The sequence below is a fragment of the Xiphophorus maculatus genome, chromosome 14 (genome assembly GCF_002775205.1).
Source record: "Xiphophorus maculatus strain JP 163 A chromosome 14, X_maculatus-5.0-male, whole genome shotgun sequence".
NCBI classification, from domain to species: Eukaryota; Metazoa; Chordata; class Actinopteri; order Cyprinodontiformes; family Poeciliidae; genus Xiphophorus; species Xiphophorus maculatus.
The window spans coordinates 7,025,281-7,050,887 of record NC_036456.1 but is presented as its reverse complement, the minus strand read 5'-3'; the positions used below and the strand labels follow the sequence as shown (position 1 = coordinate 7,050,887).

At 38.9% G+C, this 25,607-nt stretch overlaps 1 protein-coding gene across 1 annotated transcript in view; it reads left to right on the top strand.

Moving 5' to 3' along the window:
* The first annotated feature begins 876 nt into the window (after positions 1 to 876).
* LOC102220024 (diacylglycerol kinase eta-like) overlaps positions 877 to 25,607 on the top strand; it is a 74,172-nt gene continuing 49,441 nt past the window's right edge. Inside the window, exons 1-3 of the mRNA XM_023345992.1 lie at positions 877 to 1,209; positions 2,245 to 2,516; positions 6,681 to 6,785. Coding sequence (XP_023201760.1) covers positions 2,424 to 2,516; positions 6,681 to 6,785 — 198 coding nt within the window. The 5' untranslated portion in view covers positions 877 to 1,209; positions 2,245 to 2,423. The remainder of the gene's footprint in view (positions 1,210 to 2,244; positions 2,517 to 6,680; positions 6,786 to 25,607) is intronic.

Here is a 25,607-nt window from a genome sequence, read left to right as displayed (position 1 = left end):
CCAATGCCTCTTGAGCAGACGGTGGGATAGCCCTAAAAAGCATTCCTGATAGTCCTGCTTATTCCAGATCCACAAATCACTTGTAGACTGAAGAAAGAAAGTCCCATCACTCCATTAGCATTTCAGTTGGGTCAATGATCTTGGCCACGACAAAAGCTGCATCACTCCTCTATGGCTAGGCTAGCTGACACACTCCCTCACCCACACCTCACCTTTGGCAAGCATGTTCAAATCTGACAAACCTGTGCTACATAAGAGCTATTTTGTGCTGCAAGAATTTTTGCCTTTGCATCATAATTTGTGATATAAATATATATTAATAAAAAAAGTAAAATATATAGTTTAAATTGTATTTAAACAATATAAGTTTGATGACCTTTGATGACCTAATTTTTGCATCACAAACCATCACTAGCACAAACATTTGACAACAAACTTTTCTTTTAAAAATCAATTTGAAGAACTTGAAAGGCAGGCAATATGAACTTCCACCCCGGTCTCCAATCTTATCTTGTATTTATCCAGCTTTCCTGAAGAAAAAACACCCCAACAGCATGATGCTGCCTTTCACCACATTTCGCACTGGGTAAAGAGAAAAGAGGTGGACAGGGGGATACATATAACAACACACACTGAACACGTAGAAAATCATGTTTTTTCCCCCTATACGTTTAACAATAATTTACTACAATGTGTTGGTCTATCAATAAGAAACCCCATAAAATACACTGAACCTTGTTGTGACGCGACACAAGAAGGAAACGCTCATATGTAAGATATTTTATTCCTGTCTCAGCTTGTGCGGGCTGCTGTTTGTTTGGGTCCTCGCGCTCTACCTCTCTCTTGCACGCGCCTGTCGTGCCTGCGTGCGCGCGTTCTTTGCTCTCCGTTTAACCTCGGTACGAAGCGTCGAGGCGACTCGACACGGCCGCTCTCACATCTCTCTCTCTCTCTCTTTCTCGCTCTCGCTCTTCCTCTCTCTCTTCTTCTCCCTCCCTCCCTGCGTCCCCTCCTCCTCTTCCTACCTGATTCAGAGCCGCTCCGACGCTATGCGTATGTCCGCGTCTCTCTCTGCAAGGCGAGCACCACCAGAGAGAGCCGCACGCTCCTGCTGACCGCCGGCCGCGAGCACTATCCCCAACGCCGGCTGACGAGGCACCCAGGCCGGGCAACAGGGGCAGGAGAGACACCGCTGAGCGCAGTCCGGAGGTAAGCGGCAGCCCCGTTTTTTCTTTCTATCTTATTTTCTGTTTTCATCGGCGCTGAGGGGCTGTGTTTGTGCGGAGGGGGTGGCCGCACACAGGTCGCTTATGAATGCTTTCGCTCTTATGACAGCTGAGCCAGCTGAAGCGAATGTACCCAGGAGTTAAACAAGTGTCGGATGTGAGCTTATTCACGGAATGAATGATGAAGCGCCTGTTGTACATTCGCTGCTGTTTATGATTGTTAATAAATGTGTAAAAGACATGTCTGCATAAAAACAAACCGGTGTCCGTTCTCTCGCGTTTTTGCCTTTATTCTCATTTGTTCACATATGCGTATAGGAAATGTGCTTTCAGGTCTTGAGTGGTCGGGTCCGGTGTCACCGGGGGCGGCGGGTGAGGTGAGATGCAGACAGGTTCCTTTTGAAGAACGTGGCCACATCGTAATCACGGAAACCCACACGCGCACTTGCGCGCACTCTCCCACGCAACAAGCCGACATACTTTATTTATATTTTTTTTTGCATTTTACCGAAAAAAAGGAAATAAAAAACAACAACAAGAAAAAAATCCCACGCTGTTTAAATTTAAGTGTCCGAGCGCGTGCAAAATGCTCCGAAGCACGCGGAGCCCCCCCCCCCCGTTATCTCATCGACCTCGGTTTCGCGTTGCTGTATCCTGCAATATTGCTTAAGGTGATGTTAATCATCATTAGCCCGTTTACTGTCGTCAGCCGCGGTACTTCCATCACCATCAGCCGCTCTGCGTGACGGCTGGTTTTTTAAAATTATACCCAGTGATTTTTCACACAAAGTCAGACAGAATAAAGAGGAACCGAGAAAAAGAAGTGAATATGCCTGATAGCGAGCAAAAGCAGAGGGTTACAGCGTTTAAAGCTATGCTACACACAGACAGAAAGCTGTTCTGTCTGTGTGTTCCCAACTTTGAGAATCTTAGAGCACTCACTTGCTTTTAGGAAAAAGAAAAAAAACCCAGAGCTGCTTTCTTCTAATCAATAATTCATCCCTTCATCTTTTTCCAGAGTTGGACCTGGATAGAGAGATCTGCTAAAGGACAACCTGGAAGCCTTCTGTCCCTAGCTTTCCTCTCTCCAAACTCCCTCTCTCTCCCCTCTTCCTCTTTCTTCTCTCTTATCTAGAACTTCTCGCAGCCGTTTACGTCTTCCTTTCCTCTCACCTGTTCTACTTCCTGTAACTGGCCATGGCGTCCAAGCTGAATCCCAACGTCCTGTATGTGGCGGAGCCTGGAGAGTCCCTGGGATCACCCCAAGCTGATTCTGAAAGGACTCATATTGTGAGTATTTACTTTTGTTTTTATGCTTTGTGGAAAGCTGGATTGCTGTGGCTTCTAGATTGGTCAAATGGTCTTTTCCACCATTTTTGTGTTTTAAAATAACCAGGTAAAGGCTGGAAACCTATGCTTTGATGCATGATTGTTGTCTTGAAATTCATGTTGCTTTCACACTACAAGAAGAATTAGACGTACTAAAAAGTGACAATTAGTATCAGAAGGTGCGTAGTATTGCACCTGCCCCTCCCCTACCTGTTGCTCTGCACTGCCAGGTACTCCCACACTTTTATTTCACTTACACAAAAGACAGATTCTACGGACATAAGATGGACACAATGGCTTAAAAACTAAAGACAAATTAAAACTGCAGCTTGCAATCTGTGAGTAACATACCAGAGCTAACCCGCTACTCACCGCATTGTTCTTTAAAGAGTAGTTTGATAAAAAGGGATGAAATTTGGTGTAATAAGCGTCTATGATTGTAAATTAATGCTGAATTTTATGCAGTGTTTGCCTTAGTTTACAGATTGAAACAACAAAATGTCATGAATACCAACAAAAACCTCATCGTTTGTGTTATTTTAGCAGCAGAAAGATTTGTTGTTGCTCTTTTTATTTTAAATAAAAGTAACAATAGCATGTTGTGCGTTTTTATTTACATCCTTGTGTAATTACTTTGAGATAGAGAAGCTATGATTTTTACTTAGGATTACCATATCGTGACAACCACGTAAGACCACACTGGCGCTCAGTTTCGGACAAGCGTTGTTCCCCGACAGGAAACCGAATAAATCAGTCACAAAACGTGAACCTTACCGGAACCTAAATGAGTTACGAACTCTTGCAAAGGTTGAAAGATATAAGTGTTACAGGCGGTGGTTTCACACAATCTCATTCAACATATACAGCTAAATTTATAAGCATCATCAAATGCCCGCAACTTTTTTTTTACAGCAAGTTCAAAGGTTGAAGTTTTCCAGCGGCGTTATCGGTTGCTCAACGCCAGAGAAATATGACTCACCTTTTTTCTTTTTTTAAATTTTTTTTTTTATACATGTCTAAATATAAGTCGCCGTAAAATGTAACTGTAAGTGACCACAATAAAAACATGTTGCTGAAGGTAAAAAGCAACAAGGTCATTTGACATCGTAAAAGAAAATAACAAAAGAATCTGCCCCCGAAGTTAAAATGCTTAGATATTAGTTTACAGGACATAGTGATGTTACATGCATTTTGAGGGAACATTGGGGACAAAAAGTACAAAAAGCTTCATAATGGTGAGTTGCACCTTGGGCTGTCACAATAAATTTTGCTGGACGATAAATTGTCCCAGACGTTATTGCGATAAACGATAATATTGTTGTTTGGAGACCATTTTCAAGTAATTTAATGGTAATTGCATAATAATAACAACGCAAGAAGACATTCTGAAAGATCAGTAAATTTTAATTCCTAATGAACATTTAACACTGGAACTGGAAGACATTTTAAATACCCAAAACAAACAAATAAAACAGCAGAAACAACAAATAACATGAATCATAAAGTCTCTGTAAGCAAAATTGTCCTGGCTAGTTCAGACCAAAGCACCAGACCGAAGACTTTTGTCTTCCAGTTTTTGGTAGAAAGAAAGAGGGGGGAAGAGAAAAACGATGCATCACGTAAATGGAAATCAATTAATTAATGATGTGATTAATTGATTTATTGCTTATTGCGACAGGTCTAGATTTGTTTAAAACATTGAGTTTCAGATGTTCACTGCATTTAGCTTTAGTATACCTTTTTTACTCCAAGAACACAACATAGCATAAGCTTGCCCCTAACGCCTTTGGCTGTGCACTGCTTAGTCAGCTGGCTGAAAGATATCTTCAACACTTTTCCACCGTTTACAAGAAGGACAAAAAAAAAAAAAAGGTCATATGCTCAAAAATATTGTCAGTCATGAAAACCACAGACAGTCATGAGGTGAAAACTAAAGGAGAACCATTTGATCCCTTTTATGAGGTCTTAAAACTGCCACTGGTTTGCCACAGGCAGCATGCTAACCAGCTGACCGCTACACTTGCAATTCTGCATGAAGAGCAGGTTGGTTAAAATTAAGATGCTATTTTTGCAATAGTGGAAATAATTGCAACTTTTCTTTTTAAAATAAAACAAAACAAAACAAAGCAAACAATTAGATGCTATTGTAATTATTTGCCTACCTCGAAACTAGTATTTCTACTCAAGGTTATCACACCATGAGAAGCTCACACCAGGCCAGATCCACTGCAAGCAAAGCTAGAGTTAAATAACAATAAAGTCAGTCTAAGTCTAAGTCTAAGTTATCTCCTATAGCCGCTGCCACTTTCCAGGGAAAGTGTGTGCTGTGCTACAACTAAATGAAAGGACACTGAACTCTACACTGTGACGTACAGACTGTGGTAGACCACAGTTTCTCATAAATTGGCGCTCGGTGCTAATTATCCGTTTAAATATATGCCACTGGGCTGCTAAAATAGGCCCTGCATTACAGTTCTGTAGGAAGGAGCGGCTGGTTTGTAGCTGCTGAGTTTAGTTTCAGCACTCCCACTACCACTGGTCTGACTGAATGAAAGCCTTTCTCAGTACACACTGAAGACAAATGATAGAGGATTTTTGGGAGAAAACGACTTTAATGATTAGTTTCTATGTATTAGCCAAGTAAATGTGTGCATAACATCAAGTACCACAACTACTCCACAGATGTCAAAACAAAAGGGAGAGCAATACTTAACAGCACGTTCTACCCTGCAGCATTTAAAAGGTTTACAGTATACTTAAACAGATGTTTCTTTATATTCGAATATGAGATTGTAGATGTTTTGAGGAGTTATAATCTCTTTGTAAGTAGAAAACATTTTTTTTGTGTGTCGGTTCAGTTTACTGAAACTAATGGCTAAGTAGCAGTTCTTGTCTGAAAGTAAGTGCTTTTATTAACAGTTTAAATGGACGCTTATCAGTATTTTAATGTCTCTTGAGTGATATGAACTGACATTACAGCAGTTCTGAACCTTGTTATCAGTAATGTGAAGACCACATTAATGCTTTTAAAACCATTAAACCATTTAAATGGACCCTTATCAGTCTCTAAAGTAATAGGAATTGACATTACATGGTTTTAAAATGTAAAATCAAAAAAGAACATTCTAGCAATTCTCCCATGCCTACATTACATTAATGTGAAGAAATTAACTTGAACAATAAAAAGTAAAGAAGCCACTTTAGCTGTTTATGAAAAGTTTTCCTTTTCTATATCTTGGCTAAAGGTTATTTTACTATATGTCACAAAAATTATTCTTATTTTCATTCTCTTTTCACTATATTGTTTGTGTTGTGATGAAGGTTTGTGCTACATGTGCTATATTTTCATTCTGTTTAATTTAGTAACTTGATATGACGTCTGTGGCGTCAGGATTGTTGCTGTGTAATCACTGATATTTAAAGATTGAGTGAGAATCTTAAAATGGACTTTTATTGCTCTGAGTTCATAGACTAGTCATATTAGCTTCCAAATAAATCAGAAAGTAGATTATTCAGTTAGTATTGCCTCCAGTTGCAATCATCTGGCATGTTGCGGTAAGTGAATTTTCATGAGCGCAGACAAAGCACTTGCATTACATTGCATGAGATTAAGTATTTTTATTACTGGGTCATTTCTGTGACTTTTGAGTCATGGTTTACTCAAATCTGTATACATGACAAGTGGAAACTGCGGGATCCTGCTGTGGGATTTTAAAAAAAATGCATGCTGCAAAGTTAAATACGTATACATCTTTTACAGAAGACTGTATTTTGTCTTAAAATGCAAGGCAAATGCACAATAGAGAATTCTTTTTGAAGGTTTTGCTCGCTTACTTAGAGTTCAGGGACCGAGCTGTCTGGTTTAGGTTAAGAAAAACATAACCAGTTTGCCCTCATTGACAGCCTGAGGTCAAAGTGCTATTTGCTGTAAATGCTTCTGTGCAACATATTTAAGCTCCTAGGGTGGAGTCACAGCACAGAGTCTTCGCACATTACACGCCTCAACACACTTCATATAAACAGACAGCGGCAACCCTTGTAATAGCTGGTAAACTAATGATGGTGCACAAACAGACACATTGAGCTTCATGCCAGCTTACATCTATTTTTACTTTTTATTTCCAGTCTGGAGAAGTTGGGGAAGAGTCGTCAGACAGCGATGGAGAGCAAGAGGAGACGTCACACAAGCTGATCCGCAAAGTGTCAACCTCCGGACAGATAAGAGCCAAGGTAGGTGACGATTTGACATTGTTCCCGTTGGTCCAAACCTTTGGACGTTTATAGTTTATTTAATTGGACTTTTTTTGAAGGTCTTTTGAGAGAATTTCAGAACTCTGAACATATTCAACTCTAAATCTGTGACTCTTAGAAAAGGAACTCCAGGAAATCAGAGAGCCATAAAATGTTCAGATTCAGACAAGTCAAAGAAAATCATCAAAAATTAAAATTCTTTTTCGTCATAGCTTTTATGGGGAGCTCTGATTAAGCACTTAGTTATGTTAGCAGTGCATAAAAAAATCAAAGCTTTTTGACTCTCGGTTGTGTTCACATGGGTTTTTGATTAACTTTTTTTTTGTGTGGTGTTTTTTAAATGGTCCGAAGAGCCAATTTGTTGCGTCCTTCCAGCTGCCTGTCAGATTTTTACGTCGCCTGTCTCATATTTCTGTTTCAAGTTGAAGATATGTCGATGATCAAATCAAACTTCTCGAGTTTGATTTGATCAACCTTCTGAACGTTTGTCTGGTTCTCTTGAGGTCAACCGAGTTCCTGATCTGCTTCCTGGCCGCGTCACTTTCCACTCTTAGCGTCACGGTGATGACTTCTCTTCGAATCTCTCACACAGGATGCGATCTCAGTTTCCTTTCTTATTGGTCTGCTGGGCTCTGGCACCGATTGGTTGAAATTAGCTTGTTGCCAGCGCATGAAAAAACGTGCACTCGAAAAATCCAGGTGTTCAATATAAATGCATGTAGGTTAAATATATTCACATTTATGGTGACTGTTGTAAAATAATTGCATTTATGACCCATGCAGGGTCAACAAGCCGTCCATGTATTTATTTACAAGTTAAAATAAAGTTAAGTTCTATAAAAATATATTTCTAAATGATGTTCAAACTTTTCTTAATTTTGCATCAGCAGCTCTGGAAAAAAATAAGAGACCACTGAAAATGATCAGTTTCTCTGATTTTACTCTTTATAGGTGTATGTTTGTGTAAAATGAACATTGTTCTTTTATTCTATGAACTACTGACAACAGGTCTTATTATATTTTTGCGTTATTATCAAAAAAGTCATGACTTCCGGAATCATTGTTTGTCGTAATGAGTTAGAAAAATACATTTTTACAAATTAAATATTTATATGTAGACATGAAACACTCTGAATCAGATAATAATAATAAAAAGAAGATTATAATTAATGATCAAAATGGAATTTTAAATGAATTCGAGGAATGAAGGAAAAATATAGATAGCAGAACTTACTCTCAATTTTAAAGAAAAGTGAGCTTCAACTCTGGGCAGTGCTTTATGTCAGTGGCAGGAAACAAAGATAAATGTTTGTGCAGAAATCATTATCCATCACCTGCACTGACACCATCAGCTGTAAAACACAGGCCAATCAATGGGAGACGAGGGATTCCCGCAAAACCCCGTTGCCAGGGGGACGGCATCCCATAATGCTCGATTTGCTTGTGGGAGATAATGGCAGTTGATATGTCTGATATTGATTGGATAATTTAATCGTGGTGGGAGCATAAGAACGCTGCAGTGGATCAGTCTTGATAATGGCAGCAAGTTAGAGTTTCTGCCTCCGAATTACAAAGTAATAAAGTTTGTGCACATTTAAAAATACATTTACATTTCACAAAATTTACAAAAATATGTTTTACATTTTAAAGTCTCATTTTATATTTGAGTTAGCGGTGGGCATTTATCGCCTCGTTTTTCATTTAACGTGATATTTTAATTTATCGTTGTCAAAATAAAGTCCAATTAATGATGCGTGCTACTGTATTTTCTCCAGTTTAAATAAAAGCATCAATAAGTACCAATAAATTTGAAAATACATTCACCGTCTGCAGCTGCAAATCACATTTCTTACCTGACTGGTGTCCTAAAGAAGTTTATTACAAACAGGAGTGCTGTTCAAGAGCGATATTTGTGTGCATTACATGTTCATTTTAAATGGTAAATGAATGAAATAAATGTATTTTTAGGCTTTATACACATTTTTAACAGAAGTGACAATAATTGTGGCACCACTGAACAAAATCTTGTCTTACTCCAGGGAAAGATTATGTAACTGTTCAACTGGTAGTAGTGACAGGTAGAGATGTTATACTTCCCTGACTCAGTGTGTGTATCTTTAGTCATGTGACTTAGATTAAGCTTGTCAACAACTCTGGGATTATGCTCAAGTGACAATACCCTGAGCCGATTAGCACTTTTGTATCCTTTTGTTAGAGTATCCTTGACACTAAGTGTGCCCTGTTGTTTTAGAAATAAACTTACAGGTTATTTTTTTCCATCACTGTTTACCAGTAAGCAGAATCCATGCATCTTTCTTAGGTTTAATTATGCTTTGCTAATTTTGCCCCTTGCTTGTTACCGTCCTCGTTAGCGTGCTCGTTGGCGAGCTGCTACTCCTTATTAGCTGTGACATGGCATTACTTGTGCCGTTATTAATTTTGCTTCCCCCCCACTTGCGAGTTCCTGAATAATCATGTCATCCTGTCGCTGTAATTAAATATGTTTTACTTTCCAGACTAGCTTTGTTGACTCGCCTGCGTCAGCGGAGCGTCTTCTATCTGCCTTGAGTCGTTGCTTATCAACATGTCACGAATTTCCTCTAGTTGTTCACGGCGTTAAGAAAGCTCAGATCCCACCGACTGCTCTGTGATCACATTGATTGGGTCCGCAGAGATTTACTAATTGGCTTTCTATGTGAAACTCATCCCTCAAACTCTGCTGACCGGAAAGGACTGTAAGACGGGTGGAGAGTGATGTGCCTCACTGTTTTATGAAAGTCACTTTGTGAGGTGAAAGAATGCAGCTGGGACCCATAATTCATCTTTAAGTCGGACAATTATTCTTTAGTAAAGACTTGTCATAAATTGCCTTATATTTTTAGGTGATTATGCAGCTCTTATAAACCGAGCAATACCTAAACAATCAACCAAACTAAACCGGTTTATTGAAATGAAATAGAAGAGCATAAATTAATACATTTGTCAGCATTTTAGGTCGTCTTAGCACATGCTAATATGTCATAAACCACACTGATCTCCATTTCAGGGTGTCGATGTGTTTCATCTCCAGCCTCAGCATCACGTTTCCTGTGTATCATTTTCCTCTGTTCTTGTGATCTTAACGCTTTTTTGTGCTTAACGCGTTTGATAAAACCCACTTGCAGAGCCACAACCAAAACGGTCATAAATTAGAATAACAAAAGAGAAGGAAAATTCTACAAAAATATTTTCTGATTTTTGAAAAAAAATGAATGTCCTCTAGATAATAAACCTCAGATTCCTGTGCAACTGTGAAGGTCCTCCTGCTCGCCGAACACTCAGAGCAACAATGACAGCTTCTAATTTTAGTTTTGCTAATGCTTTTGTTATCTAATCAACCTTCTTGAGAGAGAGAAACAGAGACAGAGCATGAAAAAATGAAGCGTAGCAGTCAGGATTCAACTTGTGTTTTAACTCAGGAAAGCGTTTGCATTTGTATTTCCATAAATCCATAAAGAATAAAGAATACACTGTATTTAAACAGACAAAAACACTCATTCATAGCGCAGTATCAGTGCTTAGTGTGAAAGCGAAAGCAGTTGAATTTTTAGCATATATGCCACTGCTTGTTGTTTAAGTTGCTCTACCTGTTTGTTCCATGGTTAATTCGTCACATTCCTCACATGTTCAAACATCACACGCCATCTTTTCACAAAACGCTGCAGGCACTTTAGTTTATTTAATCTTCCCCTATGCATAACTGCAACCTTGTCTGAGTCGGAAATCTCAGCTTCTGTTATTGGACACGACAATTTACTGAGCTGTGCTGATTACCTTGATAAGCCGTCTGTTAAACATGAGCATTAATGTTTATGGGAAATAATTTTTCGTCATTGTAGTACTGTATCTTGGAATGTTACTGAATCCTTCGAAAAGGCGTCTAAACGTCCAGTGTGAAGTGAAGGCGTGGTTGTTTTATGTACAGTAGATGCTGGTTTACAGCAGTTTCTTACAGATGTGTCAATAGCAAATTTATTTAGTTTTATATTTCTCTTTAATAACTAACATAAGAGTTGCAATAAGTCATTAATTAATTAATGATAAATTAAAATGAGCTCAATAATTTACATTCTGATGATTTACATGTTTTGAAGGTCAACTTTGTTCATCATCTATTTTATCTGTGGTTTTTGTTCTTGTTTCAGTTTCATTTATTATTTTTGGCTCGTACATTTTATTTTGGATGTTCTTTATTTCAAACTTATTGGCCTTGGAGTGGAGTGCATTATCAATATAAAACCTGAAAAATGTTCTGTTTATCGTTTATCGCAATAATTACTTGGTCAAAATTGTTATTGTGCCAGGCCTAGATACAATTATGGAAGTAGTTTTACTGTCATTCAAAAAAAATGATTACAAGAGTTGACTGTGTACTTGATATTCAGGATGTTATGCTAGCAGCTAGCGCTGTTAACCAGGGCTAACTGTTCTTGTGAAGCTAATGCTAACTTTGCATTTTCCCTTGAGAATCTCTTCTTTAGATTTCCAAAATGCTGACATGTCCAAATCCAATATGTTCCATGTCAAAGGTCAGAAGGGTAAAACAGTGCAACTTTGCTGTAAGTCAGTCAAACGTCTTGTTATCTACTGATTTCTTCTTCCCTTGTCTGACTGACTGAACAGGCCTGACATGTTCAGACCCGTCTGAGAAAATGCTTTCCCTCTGAAATGCCATGAGGCTTTGTCCCTTAATTCTAGTTTCAAGCATTTCACTGATACCAAACAATGCAGTGACAATACAAAATACCCAACTTTGAGTCATTCCTCTCTCAGTAACAAGATAAAAACATCAATCTAAACAATATAAAATTAAGTTTAATATGAAGGTACACGTTTTAATCAGTAGAGCATCGGGTCTAAAGGCATTCACAGGTTAATAAACATGTTTTGTCAAGTTGTGTTGCATAATTTCTCAGCTATACTGCTTTGCTACCTTGTTAGTTTGCTTATTTTGTCAAAATCAATGTCAGGTGGTGTTGAAATTAGCTCTATGATTAGTTGGAAATTTAAATGAAATGCATTGCGCTTGTTTATCTCTAAAAAATGGAGCCAATAATTCTTACGGCCACAGGTCAAATCAATATTATTTTGCAGATATTGTCTAAGTGTAAGTGTAATAAGTTTAGTTTTGATTAAAATTAGTCTTCTTTGGAACAAGTATGTATTTTTGAACTAATTGTACTTCAAAAAAGATTTGAAACATCTAATGGTATGTTTGATTTCCAATACAATGATCTGAATGTCCAATGCAAAGTTGGACAAATCTACTAGATTGGCTCTAAAGTTGAAATTTTAAAGCAGAGTAAGATGTTTCTACCCAAGCTTAGCCCCAAACTTCAATATATTAAATCACCTCAACATAAAGTACTTTGCTCAGTTTATTCAGTCAGTTATTACTGTTGAACAGTAGATTTGTAGCTTTGTCTATTCACTAGCGTTTTGGAAATCAGAAAAGGTTTTCTCTTCACATAAGGAGGGTCATTATTCCCTTTAGAGAATGGCTACAACAGCCTCAGTGGGAACTGGTCTGATTTTGTTCTGAGTGGTTCTAGCCTTAACATAATAACAGAAACCTCGAAGGCCAGGGGCACTAATAATGTGCAATTTTGATACTGTTAAAGTGTAAAATAAAAAATAAGGCGCAGACATCTCCTTGTTGCACACTTGTAGAGCTTGAGATTTTTATGAATGTGACGGTACTCTGAACCTATTTCTTCTTTGCTTTTTCCATTTTCCAATTTCTCTCTCGCCTTTACTTTGAAAATGGGGAATCGGAAACATCAATTGCATTTGTGTCTGTTTCGTACCCGTCTTTTTCAGGTCCAAACTGAATCAATCTTCAACGAGACATTTTTATTCTGAACATGCATCCATTCATGCACCTCAGGGGAACGTTTTGTATCTTCAACATCAGCCGACGATTTCAAGCAATCGATTCATGTAATGAAAACGTATAAAATGTAAATTAGCAAGTTTTTTTTGCTTCCATGTTGAAAAAGAAATTAGATAAGGACAAAATAGCACAACGTGGGTGTAGAGTAAGGGCACAAATAGTTGAAGTGGCAAATTGACCTGAAGTCAAACTCAAAAAACTTTAGCGACTAAGACAGGAGGAAAACAGAAATAAACACAACAGAACAACAACTTCATTTCATTTTGTGTTTTTACAGACAAATGCCAGTTGCGTCACAGTTAGCAGCTACTGTGCGCTTTCAGGCAGTTCGTTTGTGGGTGACCTCTGTGATTTTGTTGCAGCTTTTCTGTCTTCTCTTTTCCGTCCCTTCCTACCTCCAGGCCCGATTATGTAAGGTTTTACACTCGTCTTTTTTTCCTCACCTCTTCTGCTTTTCCTCCTCCTCCTGTTTGGTTCGCTCTTATCGAACTGAGAGCATGTTTGTGATTTCTATTCGGTTTGGCGGAGTTGAATAGTTTGCGCCATTGGGGACACACTCGGTCACTTCCTGGTGTTGGTCAGGGTTAAGGTTTCGTCCTCTCACCTCTTATTCCAGTTTGTTTTAAACAGAAGGAAGATGTGTAGATTTTTCTTCAGAAATTACATCATCCGATTTAGCCATGAGCACGCAGTAAACTTTTCGCCGCTTCTTTACCGAATCCCGTTTTTTTGTCGAAAATAGCAACGCACCTTCAGATTGTGTAACCAGTCATATTTCTGGCATTTTGAGCTGTCATCAACACGTAACACCCCCTGCCCCTTTCCTCTTCCTGTGGATTCCTTTTTTTATGTCTGCATCTCACTCCCATTGCTGATATCTGTGTGGGTGTTCATCGCAATGGAGATGAGGATGAGCTATGGGTGGAAATGTGTGTGTGTGTGTGTGTTTGGGGAGCATTGCTGACAAACAGCTTAAGGAGAGATGCTCAAGTATGTGGGTTGGCCACTGTTGTGTGTGTGTGTGTGTGTGTGTGTGTGTGCGCGCGTGTGTGTGTGCGTGTGTGTGTGTGTGTGTGTGTGTGTGTGTGCTTTCATTTATGCCCTCAGCTTGATGTGATACAGCTGCAGTAGCATGTGGGTCAGTACCGGTGAGAGGGAGAGATGGAAAAAGACTAGGGGAGAGGGAGTAAGACGGACAAAGGGGAGAAAATTAGTAAGCGGAAGAGGTAGAGTGGTGAAGGTACCACGGAGACAGTTATGTAAGAAATATGCGCAACAAACACCGGGCTCAATGCCTATATTTACCATTCTAACAGGTTGGCAGGAATGTTGAAGAGGCGTTTGGTCTATTTCCGACGGGACGAAAATTGCTGTAAACACATTAGATCTTTCAGGCTCGGGAAATATGGTCGTTGCTTTCTCCAACTCTTCTGTTCAGGAGGCCGTTTTCGTCTTTCAGTGGCTGTCTCCTATTGCATGGGCTTGACGATGACCTTTAATCGACGACTTCTTGCGGCGTGCCGATCTACAGGATGGCCTGCAGCCTGCGCTGGCTTCCGCTTGACACGTCGAAGTAAACTCCTGACACATTTATGCAATTCTTGATCCTTAGTTGGATCTCAATTAGTTTCCACAGTGGGGAGACTAGTTTCCCCGAGGAGCTCGCTATTGAGCAATTCAAACAGCTCGATAGTCATGCTCTCGCTGTGTAAGCTGGCTCGACAAAACCCAAAGCTGCACTAAGAGATAATGGATATGATGATGGCTGTCATCAGCTTCCTTTGTTTATTCGGGCTTTCTTCTTCGTACTCCAACAAAAGGGACTCTTTGATGCGTCTTTTGAATAAGAGCAATTGGCAACATTGTTGCTTTAAAAAAGGCAAGACAATAACGCTGCCAAAAATATTGATGCCTGAATTAATGAGATGTGTGTTTATTCCTTAAAGCACTTAATACAAATGAGGTATAAAGACATCAGGCATCCAGTTTTAAGGTGTAGCACAGTTTTAAAATGTCAATATATGAAACGAAGGAGATTGGGTCATACAGCGCCTGTAGTATGGAGCGTTGCCGAAGACCCTGTGAAGGTTTTATAGAACATACTGTAGATTAGTCCTAATCTCCACAATACACCATGTTTTGTTACAAGCTGTCAGTCAAGCTGTGTAGAAAGGAGAGAGTTCCTTTAAGCTTGCCACTCTTTAGAAAAAGACAGCTGTTAGTTTTGAGACTTTTCAAGAAAGTGCCTACGTAAATCGGAAATACATAAATAAATTTCAGGGTTTCCCCCAGAAAACGTGTTAAGTCTTGTGGTAGAGGAGAACAGGCATCATAATTTGGAAATAATAGTGTGAGGCCAACGGGCAGATGCAGGTACGGCACACCCAGTTCAAAGTGTCAACTATAAGCTTAGCTTAATCCGTCTTTACTGCCACTGTTACTGGTGTAAAAAACCCTATTTAGAATAAACAAACAATGCTTAGCCTGGTGGGGGGCCAAGTGAAGCCTGGTGGCCTGCCAGGCTTATAACACACCTGTATGGAAACCCTGAATTCACTTAATTTAGAAAAAAAATTAAGTTTTTCAATTAAAGGTTTTTGCTGTAGGATGAGGTGGGTTTTTTAAAACCGTATCGAAGTTGATGTTCTTGCATTGGAAACACTTTTTTCCAATCATGGCAGTTCGCATACAGCAGCAAAGCTCTAATTAGTAGCTACTGGCCTCCTTGGATAATGCTTATGTATATGTAGCTGCACCCAAGTATAAGTAGCTTTTCGTGCCAATGTCTCAATAAGACACCAATGTTTCCTCTGGTGCTAAATGGCATTAGCACCATGGCTAAAACATAAATATATCTCATGTAACCGTTTACTTCTGTGAGTACCTTGAAGTTTATTGACTTTTCACTTGTGATTTTAATTACATTCCTTATTTAGTAGAAACATGACAATTACGAAATTGTGTTTTTTCGACACTAGCAGAATATCGAAAAGGTTTTGTGCTCATTTGGAATGGAAACACAGCTTCTGATGCACGATTCTTTGGCTCAAAATAACTTCTTTGTGTTGTTGTCAGTACATGCACAATTCAGGACCTTTGACCTATTACATGTTTTGTTTTTAATCTGTAAAAACAAAACAGAAGAGTCTGCATGTTCTGTAGTCAGAAACTCTTGAATTTCACCTCAGGCAGACGGGCGCTGGGATTCCTCCGAGGCGAGTGTGGACACGCTAACAGGCTGACGGTTATTTTATGAACGTTAAACTTTTGACTGATTGCATCCATCAGTGCACTTTATTATTCCTGCTGCAATTTCAAGGGCACCTGTCAAAATGGCTGCGATCCAAATTGAATTGAGTATCTTTGACATGCTCTGGGAGAATTAATGTAGGATTACAACTGCTAAGGCGACCCACTCAGTGTCACTTTTAATACTGATTCCAGTTTGTTGCTTGTTTTCCATGTGAAAACAAAAACAAACAAGTGTTCATGAACTACAAGCTCGCAAATTAGCTTCTTCTAGTTTAACGTTGGTGTTTCCTGTAGATAAGGTCTTTAGAGGAAGGAGGGAGGTCTTCACCAGTAAATAAAGCAGGAAGTTGTTAACATTTCTTTGATTATACATAAAGAAACCCACAAAGCTCTTCAAAATGTCTAGAAGGCTTTTTTCTTTAAATGAGCAAAGGTGAGAATGGGAATATCAAAACTAAACACTAGAATCAGCTTTTAATGTTCATGGTTAGAAACTATCAATATGCTTTTCAAATGTATGCCGATTATACAGGATAAATTAAACGATTTTCCAGGTGGCTCAGCATTTGAAGGCGTCCTGAAGGAATCAACCCATCCACCTCGTAGAGTCCATTTAATGAAGTTCTTGCTGTGACTCAGCTGTAGTCTGGACTTTAGAAAAACAAGGTGGACTAAGATTGTCCCATCCTTCCCAGCACCAAATCTGGACTTGACGTCAAAGTTTGAGTCACCAAAGTTCAAGCGTTGGGGGCTCAATAGTGACAGGAAAGGGATTTATATTATAAATAAAATCCCCTAGCATTGTTCTTGCTTAGTTATTGCAGAGACTTTATTGAAATTTTGACCTCACAGACAGAAAGTTGACCTTTGGTTAACTGTACTTACCTTACTGATCTGCAGAATTCCTCTCTCTACATTTCCTAGTTCTCCTGTCACTCCTTTTCCCTTCCTTTGCGTCTGCAAACCCGACGCTGCCATCGCTCTCCTGCCTGCGACTGGCCATTAAGAAAAGTGTGTTTGTGTGTGTGTGTGTACGTACTTGGGAGACAGAAGGACAAAGCTGATGAGTAATCCGAAGTGACTGTGTCTAACAAACTAACACTCACTTAGGAAACGTGCTAATGGCGAGGAGTCTGCAGTCTCTCATCAGCCTTGTTTGTGTAGTTAGATATAATTTGAGCTCTTAATAAGCTGCGGCCGTGTGTTTGCGTGCCACCACAAGTGGAAAATTAGGTTTCAGTGTTTGTGTGGGGAGCTGATAGTGTGCCAAACGTATGTTCTCGTTTAATGGGAGGTCTCGGGCTCTGTACTGTATCTGTGCATTCGTAAGATGGATGTGTTTTCAGTGCAGATCCCCCTCCTCATGTCACTCTCTGATGGAGTTCCTCATGCACCTGTGAGTACAGATATTTGCTTAAGTTGCAGGGTTTTTTTTGTTCTCTACTTTGTCACAGTTTTCACCATTTTGCACTCATTTGCCTGAAGCTAACTGTGGTCCATGTAGCACATTTGTTGACATTCAGTGAACATCGGAGTAGCTCTGTTTGTTTTTCCACTGCTTTTGAATTGGAAATTGTAAGAATCAGATCCAAACACCAAGAAAACTGCACCAGTCATTTATTAAACTATTAAGTTTTGCAGGGACTGAGAAAAATCTAGTGGTTATGTGTCACAAAAGTGGACAATGGGTTTTTATTCTCTGTCAGTTTCACAAACTGTGTGCAAAACATTACTGATGGTGGGTAGGTAAATTTAGGGCTGCAATTAATAATTATTTTAGTAATTAATTATTATAATGATTATAAATTGACTGAAATGTGACTTTTCAGTTTTGGCTAGCAGTCGGACATAAATTACAAGACATAAAAAATTGTGTAGTTCTGCAAATCATACATGGCATATTTAACTAATTAAATACGACATGCATATGTGTGTGAAGCACACGCTGCAAAGAGAGAGAGAGGCATTCACTGATATAACCGATAACTGGTCAACAGTATCAGACCTTCTCAATAACATCCTTCAAACCGAATTCTTTGAGCTCAGAAGTGTTTGTTCTAATTTTAAGCTGCGCTACCACTTCCCGCATCGCTACGCTGTCCACGTCAATGCAGCGTGTTTCTATTAACGATACGAAGACGCCACATTTCCTCTGGTGCTCTGCTGCCGCCACTTTTACAGCTTGTCCTCCGACTGTCGGGCTTTTTAAATGAGACAAAAAGCAGAAGATGCATCCACCGACCGCAGGGCGCTTCTGTTTCCCTGGCTTTATCTGTTTTAGTTTCTTTTTCTTTTTACATTTCAGTTTTTTTCTTTGCTTTGCTATCACTTCATCTTTCTTTTTCTCTCTATCTGTGACCAAAAATAGACCCAGTCTTGTCTTTTTTTTTTTCTTTTTTTTTTGTCGGCCTCTCTTGAAACCTCTTCAACAGGAAGCATGAGCCAGTCACCGCAACGCAGAGTCGCAGAAACACAAACACACTGCTTTCAGCGGTCGTGCTGTCCTGAGCAGTCAGATCAGTCTTCTCTGGTTTATTCAGCTTACTCTTCTGGACTGAAGCTTGCTTTGCAAAAAAGCCCAACTTTTTTCTCCCCTTTTTTCGTGTGTGCATGAGAGACTTGCTCTTGCATGAAACAACATCAATGTCCAGTTGCTATCACACTCCCTGAAAACAGCACATGGTGAGTTAAAGTTTGATTCAGCAACATAAGAAAGAAAAGGAAAAAAGTGGAAGTGACTGTCGAGGTAAAACGTGCGTGTGTGTTTGTGAATATTACTGAGTATTTAAATAGTGCAGAGAGGTAGACATTCATATAATTACTAGAAGCTTCCTGTGATGCATTTCCCCTCAATTACAACAATTAGTTTGGGATACTTCCTCCTTTATGTGCTAATTTCACATGTTTCATTCTCAGGATTTATTCTGCCAAGTTTCTTAAAGTGGTTAGTTTCATTTTGATCATACATCACTGAAATTTAAAACATTTTTGCACTTAGTCTTAAGTGCGGGCTTGTGCTTTATTAAATAATTAGAATAAGATGAGGCAACATTTACAACTAACCATACATCCAAAGCAACCATGCATGTTTATTTTGTGTGTGTGCGTGTTTGAGGTAATAACCCATTAATCAGGTTCTGGTTAAAAATGTGGCTGCCGTGTTTGAGTTTCCTAGAATAGTCTGCTTAATTTAGGACTGAATTAATAGGACAGTGACTTTCAACGTTATTTAAGAGTCAAGTTGGCACAGAAAAACGTAATTGACCTCTTTACCTTTCCTTCCTTTAGCGTTACGATCCTCTGTCACACAGTCTATCTAAGTTAATGCTTTATATAACTGATTTTGAACAGAATTTTAATGCCTGTTTCTAGACACTGTAGTTGCTGTTTATAAACTGAGTTTATTAATGCTGGTTGACACTGAAAGGAGCGCTAACAAATAGAGATGCATCGGCATTAATCAGGCCCAATATTGGCAAAATATTGGGCCTGATCAGTGACAATGTACCTTATCGATAAAGACAGATCTATTCAGTGTAATTCTGTGTTTTGTGTTGCAGTATTATTTATGTTGCATTATATTTAGAATTCCTAGTTTAACTTTATAAACCATTTGATAGAAAGTTTGTTTGGTCAGTTTCTTTGATTTTTTAATTTTACATTGGCTTTTATTCTCCTAATTGCACTGACTGAACAAATTACAGTATCTACATATTTGACCAAGCTTGTGAAGCTATTGCTGCATTTAAGTGGGATGTGCTGGTGCAGAGTTAACAAAATAATTTGTTATTCAGTACATTTATGTCCGTGTTAAAAAGAACAAAAAACATTTCTCTATTTGTGACGTCTACTGTTAGCAGAAAAACCCCCCGGATGAAATTAGAAAACTTCTCGTCGTAGTTGGTAAAATGTTTGAACCGCCCAAGAAAATGTGTGTTTTATAGACTGAGATGCAGCAGCGAAAATCCCCGGATGTAAGAGTGACTCTTACTGGAAATGGTTTGAGCAAATTTGAGAGAGAGAGAAAGAGAGAGAGGGTGAGAATAGTAGTTCACAGAGTCAGGGTGCCTCCACTCAAAGGATGTGGCTTCCCTTCTAAAAACAGCTCGTCCTATTTTTACATGCATGTGTGTTATGTGTGAGAGATGGATCCTTATCACTGAAGAATGCGGCACAAAGCTCAGTAGCTATAAAAGATTTGCTTCTTAACCGACTCATTGATTCAAATTGAAGAACAGAGACAAACGGAGGCAGATCACATCTTTCATCTATTTCTTCCCCCTGGTGAAAAATGCATTGGCTCTAAAGAAGGGCAACAGTTTTGTTAGAAATTAATGTTTCAGTTTGCAAATGCATGAAGAAGCACGCATCTCAGTGCTTCTTCATGCATTCAAAGGGTCACATTCACCCTCTGAATGTGACCTTCAGAGGGTGAAAATGGGAATGACTGCGAGTGTGAACTGGCTTTTTTCCTACAGAATTATTGGAGGTTGTCCATCATTTCCATTAAGATGCACTGGTTCTACAGTTCAGCCTCTGTTACGACAATGGAAATGATCAGCTGATGAATAACAACAAATTAATTTGTAATAAAGGAAGAGCTACTTCCTTTATTACTCCAAAGTAAGAGTCGCAAACATGCATGGTGTCACGCTAAAAGGCGTCCCCCTCCACAGTCAGGATGTAATAATAATATTCACCTACTTCACAAAAACTTTTTACACTTGCGGAGTTTCCCCCAGTATATTGTAAGCCTGGCGGGCAACCAGGCTTTACTTGAGCCCCCACCAGGCTAAGCATTGCTTATTTATTTAAGTTTTTTTTTATGTTTGCATTTTTTAAGACTTTGTAGTCGGTGTTCAGGTATTGATCTCCCAATCTTTCAATAACACATAATTATCAAGTGATATTTTAAAATTTCCTGCCAACTTTAAACATTTTTTAACTCAAAATCACGCCAGGCTGCTGGATGAATGACTGCTGAGCGCCCAAACACCGGGCTTAGCAACTTTTCTGAGGGAAACCTTGTAATTGTCCTGAAAACTGTCCAAATGTCCTCCAGTCAACAAGGACAATTCTTAATTTTCAGTATTCTGCCAGATGTAATTTAAAAACAATGTATTCCCAGGCGTTTGGTTTCCTGAATGCGTTTCTGTTTGGTTTGTACTAACCGATGCAGGTTATTTATGCTAAGCTAACTCTCACTTGCCAACTTCTTTACGTTCTGCTGTTGTCTGCCCCTCTGTAACATAATTATTTTGAAGCACATCCCACGTCATCATCTGGATGAAATAAAATGGGGCCCGGTTGTTTTCATCCAGCTCCACGTTGTGCCTTCGTCTGCTGAGGTTGGCAGATTTTATCTCGCAGACTCTGCTCAGTCCAGCCCTTCAATGCAGAATTTCCTCGACGCAGCCCGTGCATTTGCTCTAATTGCTGATGCAATCTCTTTATTCATTTAAGTGTCCTCTCGACCTCAGTCAGCAGCGCTTCTCTTTGTCATTTTTTTTTTCTTTTTGACTGGGCACAGTTAGCCGACAGGGGATTTAAAACTTGCTGCGGTGCTTCTTCGCCTTGTAACTTGAGCCAAGGGCATTGGTGGAAAAAAAAAGACAGAGAGAGAGGAGGGAAAACACGATGTATAATCATATTAGGAACGAACGCTTACCCGGCTTGAACCCCCACAAACGCCAAGCTCCCTCCATTTTTTTCACCATCCCGCTCACTCTGCCTTTTGTGTCTCTCAGCCACTGCAGCTCTCACTTCTTAGTCATCAAGCTTGAGTCTGAGCCAGACAGTGAATCGTATTAGAGTTAGATTTATTGGCAGGTTCCACAGAAGACGACGATAACTCCAATTCTGTCCTATTTCTTTAGGCATTTGAAGCTTGGTAATGAATATAGTGCCTCGAAAAAACATTAATACCCCTGGAACTGTTTGCCATTGTGTCATGTTGCAACCACAGAGTTCACTGCATTTTAACAGGATTTTATATGTCAATGTAACTCGGAGATGTACATTATTATGGACGAAAGAGTTAAAGTATCCTTAAAAAGTCTCAAATTCTTGTATCTGACATAAAGACCTCAAAATGTCTTAAATTAATTTTAAAAAGTAAGTTGGCTTTTAATCTCAGGTCTTAGATTTTCGTTTGACAGGACCATTTAATCTCGTATATTCTGGGTTTTTTTTTTTGTTATTTTGTTTTTTTTTCTTTGCAGGACTTTTCTGTTATTTTCACTTCTTTATGTTCTGTGACTGGAGGCGGTTGAGGTTATTAGTAAGTCATTGCTAACATACCCTTGCTAGCTAACTAGCAGGGTGTTCGTAGATCTTTAAGAAGTCTTATTTTAAGACCTTAAATAGCTTAATTTAAATATAAAAAGACTTAAATTTTGTCTTGACAGGACTATACGTATACTACATATATTCTTTGAGTCACACTCAGCCATCTTCATTGCATTCTTTCACTCAAGACGGTTGAGGCTACCGCTAACTGGCTGCTAACATTCCCTTTCTTGCGTATATCGTTGATAAGTATAAATAGGTCTTAAATTCAATTTATTGTGGTCTTAAAAAGTCTTAAATTAGAGTTGGTGAAACCTGCAGAAAGTTTTCAAAATCTTTTACAAACCAAAAGGTAAATTGGTGTAAACCATTTCTGAACAGCAATTATAGCTTTCGGGTAATGTCTTTATGAGTCCTAAGCATTTAGCAGATTTTCTTTCATAATTTCCCTGCATTTACTTCCATCCATCTTCCCATCAACTCGGATCCATGCCTTCTCACAACATGCCATAGTTCACTGCGGATAGGATCCGGTAATGGTGTCGGTTTTCCGCCCCACTTACACTTTTAAACACTTGCATATAAACACTTATTTCACAAGTCACTGTGGAGGCTCACCCAAGCTGGCCTCGTATACATGCACACACACCCAGATTACATGCAATCTTCCCCTAATGTGCAACCATGCACTCTCAGCACCCACCCTTAATTCTTTTCATCGCACAGTCGCAAGGGTATCTGTGAAAGAAACTGCCGTTTGCGAGAGAAAAGCCACATCTTTTGAAACACAAAGCAGAGTCGATGGAGCTCTCTATTGTTTAAACAAAAGACTTATTGAATAACACTGCTAACAATAGAGGGGACGAGGATGAGCAGATCCAGAGGCAGAGAGGTGAAAAGAGAACGACGTGGATGAGAATCTAGGTGACAGGATGTGTGTGAAACCGACACCAGCGTAGCTCGCAGAACCATTCCACCATGGAAATATACACACAGAAGTAAACGTCAACGTGATTTACCTCGCTGTGCGCCGTATGTGCAGTAAATCGCTGCAGAGCAAACAGTATGAAGAGTTTAAATCAGCATCGGTGTGTATTATTGGTACACTAAACAGAACATAGTGAAACAGTCAGGTTGCAGCTTGAATTTAAGGCTGGCAGGATGATTGAGTGAGTGTCTGCAGCCAGCTGTGAGACAGCCAGATAGGGACAGTCAACAAGGTGCAGGGCTGGAAGGAGCAGCAGCCACTGGCTTCTTTTTTTATGGAGGAAAAGCTTGGACAGCAGCTGCAGTCGACTTAATTTGTACAACACTTCCTGTTGAGGTAAGAGATGCACCAGTCAGGGGTTTTTCAGGCCAACATCACGCTTCAAGGTCTGACCCGTCTGACCCCCATTTTCTGTCTTAGGTCATCTTTTTATATTTTGCTTTAGGTCAACATTCACTATTACAAAAAGATTAGAAACGTCCATCTCAAATCCAGTTATATAGACATATATAATCAAATCAGTCCATTTCATACCAGTACTTTCCATTCACATACAGAGAATTGGATTCAAAAACATTCTCCACTTTGGTTTTATGTTATTATAATATCACAGAGTAGAAATTCTGCTGAATTAATCATAAGATCTTTCTAAAGACCAACAAACTTGCATTAAGTCATTGATTTTGCAACAATCCCTTAATCTGAGCAAGCCTGCGGCAAAGAGCAGTGAACATGCTGTTTGTTGATGTGTTTGAGGAATGAAAAAAGCAGGCGCTAGGTAATTTTATATTTGACCTACTCAACACAAGTCAGAGCTGTTCAGACTAGTTTGTATGTGTAACCTACAGTACCTGTCTCAGGTTTTATTCAGATGCACAGTAAGAGGATGAATGTTTTTAGTGAAGGAGATATTAATACATGAGTGCATGGCGTAATGATGAAGAACTAAAAACAGTCATGGAAATAGGAAATTTAATTAATGTTGTCATGGCAACTTTCAGCAACAGTATCAGAATTACCTGTTTTTCTGTACTTTATTGGCAAAAGAGCTTTGAGATGCGGTCCAACCCATCTCCTTCCTTTCAGTGGTTACTAGCTTCATACTATCATGATATTTCTGCTGCTGCTGTTGTCGTTTCTGACTATGTAAAGTCTCCTGTACTTGCATTGAGCTCAGCCTATAAGAGGCCAAATAGAAGGTCATAAAGGTCACTCATTTGTGTGGCTTTTTTTGCAATAATGCATAAATATTTATCATAAGGCTCAAAGCTAAATATATGTCAAAATTAAGAGTATTAAACTGTTTTTATCCTGTGAAATGTCAACGTGGTAAAATGTCTTCTTAAAGCATTTCTTATCAGATTGTGCTTCGGTTCAAAAAAGGAGAATGTTTTCATCCGTTTTTTAACGTGTTGAATTCCCTGATAACACAGAGAAATGACTAGCTAAGTTTAGCTAGATAATTTGGCTGGATAATTTGGTTGGATAATTTAGCGAGGTAGTTTAGCCTGCTAATGTAACATACTTCCCACGTTGCCCAAAGGTTTGCTCCCAGTTGGATGATCAATTCAGTCAGAAGTTGTGTGAGTGAAGCACAAAGTTATTTGAGAAGTTTTTTTAAAATCATTTTCTTACTAGTACAAAGTGTAAGCTTTCAGAAATGTTTTGTGTGTTGCATAAATAAGCTAATATTCAAAATTTCCAAACAAGGGCCTTCGAAAGAAAGCTAAGAAACATTGCTTCTCCCTTAGATATAAAGTCTAGTGCAGAGATGAATATTTTCTGTCTTGAAATGTGTGCCTAAAGCAGAGACAGTAGAAAAAATTTAAGCTTTAGTCTCAGTCTTTAAATGAGTTGTAGGTGTTGCTATGAGATCTTTCAAAGAGGAAATGTTCTTAAAGGGTTTATTAGTTGAGAGCTTTTTACCCTTTAAAACATGAAGACATTAAATCTTTTCAGTAATTTGAAAAGGAAAGACAGATATTTTTGATCTCATCATTTTACTGTTATACGGTGAATACAAGATTTCTGGCGCTTGTTTTCTACCGGAAACTAGAAAATCTTAATGTTTTTTTCCAATAATCTCTTGATTTTTATAATAAATCGATCCTGAATTGCTTAGGATTATGGTTAAATGTTTAACCTTTTTTCTATATATAGATAAAACTACAGTAGATAAAAGCACTTTACAGTATGGTTTTCCAGCGTGTGCACGTGTGCCGTGCACCAAGTCTGCAGATGAGTAAGTGCGTTCACATGATAAGATCAGGACAAATTCCCCACAACATGTGTCTGCGTGCAGCTGAGCGCTGCTGTCGCCAGAGCGCAGGGTTCCCTTCAG